At 34.4% G+C, this 11085-nt stretch overlaps 1 protein-coding gene and 1 long non-coding RNA gene across 2 annotated transcripts; both read left to right on the top strand.

The window, feature by feature from the left end:
* The first annotated feature begins 4435 nt into the window (after positions 1 to 4435).
* On the top strand, positions 4436 to 5123 carry LOC110674388. Its single transcript, XR_002498818.1, has 3 exons — positions 4436 to 4753; positions 4825 to 4894; positions 4953 to 5123. It is a non-coding gene; the product is annotated as an uncharacterized LOC110674388 (long non-coding RNA).
* A 2669-nt stretch (positions 5124 to 7792) lies between these two features.
* LOC5577552 (acidic endochitinase SP2) lies at positions 7793 to 8547 on the top strand. Its single transcript, XM_001663374.2, has one exon. It carries the CDS (start codon positions 7921 to 7923, stop codon positions 8455 to 8457), a length of 537 nt encoding a protein of 178 aa, XP_001663424.2. The 5' UTR covers positions 7793 to 7920; the 3' UTR covers positions 8458 to 8547.
* The last annotated feature ends 2538 nt before the right edge of the window (positions 8548 to 11085 follow it).

Below are 11085 nucleotides of genomic sequence, written 5' to 3'. Positions count from 1 at the left end.
TACTTGAAGGATTTTTCGGGAATCTGGTCAGTTATTTATATACAAAAAACGATGGAAATCAGCTACTTCGAGATGTAGAACATGGAAAATTCGTTTGTTGTGAAACTTGGTTGGAAGTTTTCTGCTATTTGATGGATTTTCAAGAGCCTGGTCAGCTCCATCCAAAAGAAATAATGAAAATCAGCTAGTATTACCTATTCTATATTACCTAATATAGGACATGTAAAATTCGTTGTTGAGAAAAATGATTTGAAATTTTCTGGTTTTGTCACTTGACGGAATTTTCAGGAGCCTGGTCAGCTCCATCCACGAGAAGTGATCAAAATCAGCTATAGCATACTATAGTATTACTAATTGAGGTATAGAAAACGTAACATTTGTTTGTTGAGAAAGTTAATTGCAGGTTTTCTGGTTGTGTTACTGGATGGATTTTGTTTCTAGGAGCTATATCTAAGAGAAGTGTTCAAAATCAGACAGTATAACTTATTGAGAAATAGAACATGTCAAAATCGTTTATCAAGAAAATTGATTAGTAATTTTCTGGTTTTGTTACTTGAAGGATTGTTCGGGAATCTGGTCAGTTATTTATATACAAAAAACGATGGAAATCAGCTACTTCGAGATGTAGAACATGGAAAATTCGTTTGTTGTGAAACTTGGTTGGAAGTTTTCTGCTATTTGATGGATTTTCAAGAGCCTGGTCAGCTCCATCCAAAAGAAATAATGAAAATCAGCTAGTATTACCTATTCTATATTACCTAATATAGGACATGTAAAATTCGTTGTTGAGAAAAATGATTTGAAATTTTCTGGTTTTGTCACTTGACGGAATTTTCAGGAGCCTGGTCAGCTCCATCCACGAGAAGTGATCAAAATCAGCTATAGCATACTATAGTATTACTAATTGAGGTATAGAAAACGTAACATTTGTTTGTTGAGAAAGTTAATTGCAGGTTTTCTGGTTGTGTTACTGGATGGATTTTGTTTCTAGGAGCTATATCTAAGAGAAGTGTTCAAAATCAGACAGTATAACTTATTGAGAAATAGAACATGTCAAAATCGTTTATCAAGAAAATTGATTAGTAATTTTCTGGTTTTGTTACTTGAAGGATTGTTCGGGAATCTGGTCAGTTATTTATATACAAAAAACGATGGAAATCAGCTACTTCGAGATGTAGAACATGGAAAATTCGTTTGTTGTGAAACTTGGTTGGAAGTTTTCTGCTATTTGATGGATTTTCAAGAGCCTGGTCAGCTCCATCCAAAAGAAATAATGAAAATCAGCTAGTATTACCTATTCTATATTACCTAATATAGGACATGTAAAATTCGTTGTTGAGAAAAATGATTTGAAATTTTCTGGTTTTGTCACTTGACGGAATTTTCAGGAGCCTGGTCAGCTCCATCCACGAGAAGTGATCAAAATCAGCTATAGCATACTATAGTATTACTAATTGAGGTATAGAAAACGTAACATTTGTTTGTTGAGAAAGTTAATTGCAGGTTTTCTGGTTGTGTTACTGGATGGATTTTGTTTCTAGGAGCTATATCTAAGAGAAGTGTTCAAAATCAGACAGTATAACTTATTGAGAAATAGAACATGTCAAAATCGTTTATCAAGAAAATTGATTAGTAATTTTCTGGTTTTGTTACTTGAAGGATTTTTCGGGAATCTGGTCAGTTATTTATATACAAAAAAACGATGGAAATCAGCTAGTATTACTTCGAGATGTAGAACATGGAAAATTCGTTTGTTGTGAAACTTGGTTGGAAGTTTTCTGGTTTTGCTATTTGATGGATTTTCAAGAGCCTGGTCAGCTCCATCCAAAAGAAATAATGAAAACCAGCTAGTATTACTTATTGACATGTCAAAAGCGTTTGTTGAGAAAGTTGCTTGAAAATTTTCTGGTCTTGTGGATTATTCGAAGCGTTGACCATCCTACAAAAGTGATGAAAATCAGTTAGTTATACTTATTAGGATATTAAAAATGTAATACTTGTTTGTTGAGTATACTGATTACAAGTTCTCTAGTTTTGTTACTAGACGGATTCTTCAGGAGCCTGGGCAGCTCCATCTAAGCGAAGTGATTAAAATCAGCTATTATCGTGATATAGGAAATGTAAAACTTGTTCGTGCAGAAAGTTGATTGGAAACTGTCTGATTTTGAGACTAGATAGATTCTTCAGGAACCTGATCAGTTCCATTCAAGATGAAAACGTTGCTAATGTTACTGCTTAAAATATAGAACATGAAAATGTATTCAATGAGCGGTTAATTGCAAATTATCTGGTTTTGTTTTATTTGTAAATTTGTAACTCAAGATCTTGCATTGATATATATATATATATATATATATATATATATATATATATATATATATATATATATATATATATATATATATATATATATATATATATATATATATATATATATATATATATATATATATATATATATATATATAATTTTATTGTTTTTTTTTTGTGTTTTTACAAGTTTAAAGTCTTGAATATGGTCGTGGTCTATAAATATGATAAGAAGATATGTTGTGTTACCAGTAATAAATGAATTATGGAAATGAATGGTAGCAAACTCATAAATGTTAATAGGGCGATATTCAAAACTGAAAAGGCAATAGATGGCTCTTTTCAATGGTAGTAAAAACGAAATCCTGAAGCAAAGAAAGCACCACGGAATATGAACTAAACACAAAAAGTTCTGTATTCAATTTACACTTGATTTCTAATCACTACTTTTTTGATCCAGTTTCCTAATTGCAAGCAATTTATGATTTTCATTATTTTCCATACGTTTTGACAGTTCTCCGACTACCATTCTTCCATGCGCTTGTGTTGGAAGTTTGAGAAATTTGAGAATCCAGCGTAGCGCGATCAGTGAGAGGCATACAAACATCAGTGTCGCCGCTCGGCGGTCGGTTAGAGAAACTGAATGTTCGAAAGGTTGTTGTCTGTAATTTTTGCCGCTGGCGCCAACTGTTAGCGTTTGAGAACAAAATAAACAGTCGTTACCCTATTCCTCAAATTTTAATCTGACCTTAGAACATATTCTGCAATGTATAGAAATGTTAAAAAAGCTGTTTCCGTATAGTACTCATAATTCTAGTTTTTTTGCTTGTGGATGTATTACTTATCAAAGGTAATTTAAATACAAATATATGCAACATTAAAAACAACTCTCTGCATATAAACAAAAAATAGATAGAACATTGATTTTGAAAATTTAATCTTTCCTTTGGCTATTGTGAACATGAGATTAATTACTAACTGGAAAACTTGTCTAAGTAATTTTAAGGTGTAAATCAACGATTTCAATACCAGATGACTGGTCATCAAATAAGAAATTCAACATTGAAGTCAAGTGAAGTGTTTTTATATTGTTATCAAAACTAATGGTCAATGTCTACTGCAGTTAGAACATCAAACTGAATAATATTATATTTGCATTTTAAATTGAATTGTTATAATTACTCAGTTAAGCTACACAGAAAAAAGCAACAGTTGTTTAACACGAAAATAGGAATTTGACACAAATTGAAAGGTATACAACTATTAAAAGCACAACAGTGTTCTGTTATATAATATTAAATTGTATCTACAAACAATAATGAAGTTGCTTCGACATTAAGTTACAATACGCTGTATTGTACCCAATACGTTTTAATTGTACATTAATGGTTTATTTTATTCAACAAATTACGCTTCAAATTCTATATTAATAAAAAAATAAATCATTTGAAACAAAACTGTAAAATTGAAAGTTGTGTCAAGTATTCATTGAGTACGTAAAATCAGAAATTATTCATAATACTAAAATCTTCTTCGACATAAAACTAACATGAAAGGAGATGACAAAATGTTTTCAAGAATTTGGATTGCCGGAAGGATCAAAAAATAATCAAGGTTTCATTAATATTCAGTCGATGAGTTGTTGATTAAATTTGATTGTAGCAAAATGTAAAAAAAAATATAGCACGGAAATTCCAATTTAATGCGGAACCCGATATTATTTATGCGACAACGGTTTCAAAGGCTGAACTGATGATGATATTTGTCGATGAGTATGTTTTGTTTAATTGAAATTATATGATCACAAATAAAAGTCTGATATAAATACGACAGTTTTACTGACGCATATGATCATGATCATGTTTATTATAGTATTTTTATAAAATATTCTAGTGATTTATTATAAATTGTACAATTTGCAGTTAAATAATTTACGAAACACAATAATAAGGTATTACCATTAAATTAATTAAGTCCTCGCAAGGACAGTTTCAATATCAATAATGTATATAATATTAAAAGATCTTTAATATAAATAAAGTCCAAGAAGAAACGATTGACAAGATAAAACGAAGAGAGTAAGACTTGTAATAGTGCAAATTATTGGAAATAGTTAGATTCATACACGGAGAACCGAAACAACTCAAACATAAGATAAAAAGTACTCAAAATGAAGTATCTTTCCAACACTACTGTTTTGGATATTATTTTCTTCTGACTTTTAAGTACTTTTAACTTAAACTTGAGGTACATTTGAAACTACTTATTTTTGAGTTGTTTGATAGATGTTGTTTCTGAAACCGTTCAATTTTTATTTTGTTTTGTTTCGCATTCTGAGAAAGTATCCAAACGCAAGTATTGATACAGTACTTAGTTTTGGATGAAAATTTTATTTTTGCGTTATAGTAGGTTTGGTCGTCGGTTGAATGCAGGTGCGATCCGGGTACGTATTTTTTTTAACTATTTTATCAATTAAATTCCCATTATAACCACTTAATCATCGATATTCAACAGATGGGTCAAAACCGAGACTGCCACCCTGGCATGCAAGGATCATTTAGGGATCAGTATGGAGTGATCATTGGTAAGTTTGTTATTTCATTTTATCTACGCCACGATATATTTAACCTCAATTTTCCCAGCATTACAGCCTCCGAACGATGGACGTAAAGAAGGAATGTCCTGCCGGTAGTCCCTAAACAACGGAAGCACACGGATTACCTGGAGCAGATTTGCACAACTGTGCATTTAATCAAGACTGTTGGACATATTTTTTGTACAGTTTTATTTGAGAGCAAATAAAGTGTAGTTTGTCAGTGTTGTATATATGTGTAGGGAATAATTAACAACATACAGAAATCACCTATTTAATTATTTTAAAAAATCAGCTTCTGCACAACTCTCGCTATTGGGTACTTTTAATCCAAAATACAGTCTTTGTAAAACAGTTAAAATCACTCAATTCAATGTATTAGTGGAATGACTCATAATTAGGTACTTTGCAAACAACTCAATTTTGAATCATTCCAATTAGCTGTCAAGATGAGTGAAAAAGACTTAAATTTGAGTTGTTTCGGTTCTCCGTGTATATGATTATAGAGCTTAGTGACATTTGAACACACGTAGACTAGCATACGCTCGTCATACACAGTTTGTTTTTGTTTTCCTCAAAGAAACTTGCACACGCTTTCCAGACTCATCAAAATGCATATGGAAATATTACCCAATTTGAAAAATTTACACCCGGTTTCTGGGTGTTTTTCGAGACTGAGTGCATATTGTTTTCCTCTAAGGTTCACAACTACATCTACACTAGGGCACCCATACCATTGGGCGTGATAACCACTATACATGGTTTGTTGAAACGATTATGTTGAGATACTCCATGCGGTAGTACTGCTACGACGCGGGTACTGCATAGGATGGAATGAAGCAAAGTGAAGGAGGAAAAGTGAGGGGTGTGCGTCGCAGTAGGACTGGTCGATGTCGTTGCGCATGCTCCTCAGTCTAATAACGAATTTTGACGCGGACGGTTTGCGTTCAGTTTGCTCGGAGTGAAAAAAAAAAAAATAAAATGAAAAAATGCATAACCGCTGGTGACGCCATGAAAAAAAAAATGTTTTTATTTTGAAAGAATACGACACCTTATAATAAGGTTTATCACATGCTGAGCTCTCTACTAGTCAATTTGTTAGTTTTGTCTACATTCTGTACGAAATATGTGTTATCATGGTACAGGTCGGACTCGATTATCCGTGATTCGATTATCCGGAATTTGTTTTTTGATGTTCTTGTTTTTCATTTTTTTATGCATAAATCTGAAATAATTTGATATTGCAATATGCAATATGAATGGTTTTGCAGTTTAGAACGTATTTAAGAAAAGGTGGGTTTGAAAAAATGGTTTTATGTGTATGTTGGTCAATTCTTTTTTCTTCAGAAACCACTACCTTTTAGGATTGTCATTATGGTTTTGTTGCTGATGTTGCATCTACATATATTTGCCCAATAAGTATAGATTCCAACCAAACTGAAATTTGTATGTAGAATTAATTACCTTTTGCGTTGCAATGCCACAACAACCTTTTATCATATTTTGATCATTGTATTTAGAATCATAAGGGAGCATATTGTTGAACTCAAAGAAAAAATATATTTTGTCGTTATTATAAAAAGCAGTGTTGCCGCACTTGTCCGTATGCCCCAAAGTTCTTTATTTTTTCTGTGAAATTTTAGTATTGCATGTAATTACAAATATTCTTACATACACAAATTACATCCATATATATGCATACGTACATACATGCATGCATACATTCATACATACATACACATATATACAGACACATGTCGGTTTGAAATTAGTTATCCATAAATACTTCACACAATATTAAAAAAAGCCTATTTTTTAAGTTGAAATTTCAGACTTACCTATTAATCCTATAAAGCCACTCCACAGAGACACCGTGAGCAGCGATATGCTTCGACGACGGCAGTGTTCTAAGCAGGGGACTGACACGGCTCAGAGTGGATTTAGATAAGAATGGCGTCAATGTCGAAATTGGAACAGCGGCGAACTGTCATATCCATAAAATCCGCGTTCCAATTAGCGGGAGACCTGTCAAAATAGGAACATGACGTCACTCTTGTTTAAAGGCATTTTAACGCAACTGCCATTCTTCATACATTCTGGCGCTTCTCAACTTCGTGTTGGCACGTTTTGATACCCACTTTCTGGTCGGTTTGCCCTAAACTAGCTCCTGATTTTCGAGTATAAGCCATTTGGCGGCATCCGCAAATTACGTAACGCTCAAGGGGGAGGGGGGAAGTAGGCTCAAGCGTTACGGCTCATACAAAAATTTAAAATTTTTCATACAAAAAGCGTTACGGAGGGGGGGGGAGGGTGTCAAAAATTTTCAATTTTAGCGTTACGTAATAAATGTACGCCGCCTTTTATGAGACGTTTCGAATCATATGGTTTCCGTTTGTTTACCAGCTTTGAAAGTTTCTGGCGGGCCGATTTATTTACGTTTCTTCTAGCGCTACATTTGGAAGGAGCATATTCAATCATGGCGCTGGTGGCAATGCAACACAGTTTTTAATGTTCGAATGTAAAATTTAAATCACTAGGCAGGGAATATATTTTTCATCTACGTTACCTGTAATACATGTAAACCGGGCAGAAACATGCGCTGAAAGAGACGGGGAAGTCATCGGCAACAAAAATGTGACCAGCGCCATTCAGATATCATGCTAGTTTTTTGAACAACAACAATGAGCGGCCCGCCAGAAAACGTCATTCGAACGTCTCGTAAAATGGCTTATACGGCTCATACGCTGCTAGTGCCGTATTTCATTATGTCATCATTTCGTTTCTTGTTTTACGCATCAGCGAGGTATCATTAATGTCTCTTACCCATAAAAACATATGCTTTATCCCTCCCAAAACAATCAAAACAAGAACACAGGACGCCCTGTTGAATTAATTTTGGGTTGGTAATTATTGGCTTATGTCACCCCCCTGGTTCTAAAATATAAATTCAGCCCCTGGTAGCCAGCAGCAATCCAGTTCTAATTACAAACTAAGTGTCGGAAGAGTGATATTCAACCATGCTGACGAGGAAACAATTGAACGATGCCTTGGCCGCTTGCGGATACTCTGAAGTCAGCAGCAGTCTTGGCACCATTATCGTCAACCAGATCAATGATATGACCAACAATAGCAACGAGATAGCTATGTTCCTGGCGCAAGTGATTCACGAAAGTGGCGGATTTGTTCATCGTGAAGAATGGAACAAGGGAGCAGGTCAAAGCTACGTTCCTTACTATGGCCGAGGCTTCATTCAGCTGACCCACGATTACAACTACAGGGCTGCTTCATTGGCGATCTTCGGAGATGAGCGGCTTGTCGATGAACCCAATATGGTTTTCGATGATTTGGAGTTATCGATGCGCGTTTCGATCTGGTTCTGGGAGACGATTGTCCGGCCCAAGGGAGGACCCCGGAACAACAATTTTGGACTAACAACTGATGCGATTAATGGAGCCTTGGAGAAACCGGGCAGCGAGCTTGCTCGCAGGAGATATCAATTATATACTAATATTGCCAGGGTTTTTGGAATTCAGAATCTGGCCAAGGAATACTAACATTTATATCTCTGAAACTGAAAAAACATGAGGTAAGATAGCCAAATCGATGGTAAGAAAATAAAGGGTTGCAGTGTAATGATTATAAAAGCATTTTTATGTGATTCATTGATGACCGTCGCTAGGACTGTACCACAGACTAACAGACGAAACACTTAGAACAAATTTCTTCAAAATCCATCGCCCAGTTTACACCATCATCCTCTGGTGAGCATGTTGCACGAAAAGGTGTTTCGTGCAACAAGACCGGCAGATGGCGGTAGTGTGAAACGTCAAACGCAAAGAATAAGGCTATCCATGAGGACTTTTCATGATAGGACTGACAGCTAAAAGTGTGAATGTAACCGAAATGAAAGAGTAAACAAATCATGCGAGTGTTATCAGAGCTTTACATTTTTCTTTGTAATCGAAAGTCACTCCGATCGCGAAACGTCAAAAGCACATGGTAAACAAAAAAAAAAAGCAACTGATCACAGCTGTCTCATGGATTGCCTTATTGGTTGTAAAATTTGTAACAGCGAATTTGAAATGATCGTTGAATGAGTGATCGATGGAAATTTCGTCAGTGATACGTCTGTTTATCTGTGACAGTACTAAGAGTTAGGACAGCTTGTCTGCAACCGTTCCTCTGCACACCAGCTCTTCTGATGTCATCTTTAGGTGTTATTTTTTTGTTTATTTATTTATTTGGAACAGGGAAAAGTCTATGGCAGTGAGGTCCCTGCACGCAAACAAATTTTGTTTATAATCTACCGAATCCATGGTAGGATTAAGAACAGCACCAATGATTTTCAACCGACTACAAAAATCTGTTAAGTTTACTATAATCTGGTAAAAATCACTGAGCAGTGCATTAAATGTGACTATGTCAATAGTAACTTCGACTACACAGCATTGTATTTCGATCCGTGACACCCACCGTACAACACAATGTGGTCAAAAGTATAATGCCATACTTGTCAAATCTAGAATGTTTCTAGTCATTAATACTACAACTGTGGTTAAATAAACAGAATATATTTTCTTGAGTAGTAATGTTGACAATGTTTTGGTAGAGTTAACAGATTACTGTAGTCGGTTGAAAATCTTTGGTGCAGTTCTTAATTTTACCATGGATTCAGTAGTTTCTACACCAAAATTCATTTCAGTGTGTCGAACCTCTTTTCCCAGAGGCATAAAACCTGCTCTACTTTTCATCCATGTAAATACAATGAGAGCACACTTCCAGTGAGAAATAATTCTCTTCTAAGGAAGTGTAGTCAAACTAATCCATTAACAATTTAGTGCAAACTACAACTACATTTACAAAAAAAAAACAAGTTAAATCAATGACTTAGAAGCTAGGATCTGGGAAATTGAGATCATTGCATTGATGTTAATGAGACAGAAGAACACAGTTTGGTGGCAATAGTGACGTGAATCAGCATGAAGCGTTCAACAGCATAACGATGAAGCTCTTGGCGTTTTCAATGCGACGTGAGTTTGTGAAATCGGAACGGATACGATGTCTTAAAAGTTCATACGATACGTCGTTGATGGTATAGATGGTGAGGCTGTAAACATTAATCGACTCTAAACGCACGCAGTATCACTGACTTTGGCCAGACATATATTGCTGTGTGCATTTGAAATGCAAATATCAAATGCGGTAAGATTTTCTACAAGTAAGGCGAAGACAAAGATCACTTTTCTTTGCTAGGTTAGCGGTGATATTGATAATGGTTGCTAAGCGTCCTTTAATTATTTTGTGTTATCGCATTTTTTATTATTTTTTTTTAGTTTAATAGTATCATTTCAAACATTACATGCATTTCTTATATCTAGGTGTTCTGTGTAATTAGACAACACTATCATCCTAATTTGGTAAAACAAATTTAAGATTTTTTTAACATTTTGTTAACAACATGTTACATTTCATTTGCCGTAGCAGTTCGGATTTTTTACGGGTGAGTTGATTTCACCTGCTTATAAGAGAAAAAAAAAACGCTTTCAATATACTTAACCTAACTTAACCTAAACATATAACGCATTAATCGAGGCAATAGAAGATTGCAACGATTTTTGCGTAAAATTATTAATGATTTTATTTGACATTTGTTCCAATTTTTCAACATTGGATATTCTATTCAATCCATTGGTACTATACCAGGAAGGAAGCTTCAGAATCATTTTCAAAATTTTATTTTGAATTCTCTGCAGAGCTTTTTTCCTGGTATTACAACAGCTAGTCCATATTGGTACAGCATACAACATGGCTGGCCTGAAAATTTGTTTGAATATCAAAAGCTTGTTCTTAAGACAAAGTTTTGATTTTCTATTAATAAGGGGATAGAGACATTTTAAATATTTATTACATTTGGCTTGAATACCCTTAAAGGTATTTTTTGAAAGTTAAATTCTGATAACAGTGTAACTGGGTAAATATCAATTGAATTACCATAACCCTGATTAGCTGTGTATCGAACGTCAAATAAAATGTCATTCGTTGTTCTTGTGCCTACTGCGAAACACGCGTTTTATTTCACTCTGGTTAATGGACTTATCCACGGTCTTCTTTTATCCTCGACTTTCTTTTTCTTTTCTGCTCTAAATGCGGGCAATGTTTACATAAAATGACACCCGGACCAA

This window comes from Aedes aegypti, chromosome 1 (assembly GCF_002204515.2).
Source record: "Aedes aegypti strain LVP_AGWG chromosome 1, AaegL5.0 Primary Assembly, whole genome shotgun sequence".
NCBI classification, from domain to species: domain Eukaryota; kingdom Metazoa; phylum Arthropoda; class Insecta; order Diptera; family Culicidae; genus Aedes; species Aedes aegypti.
The sequence above is the reverse complement of the archived record's forward strand: the minus strand, read 5'-3'. Positions and strand labels throughout refer to the sequence as shown.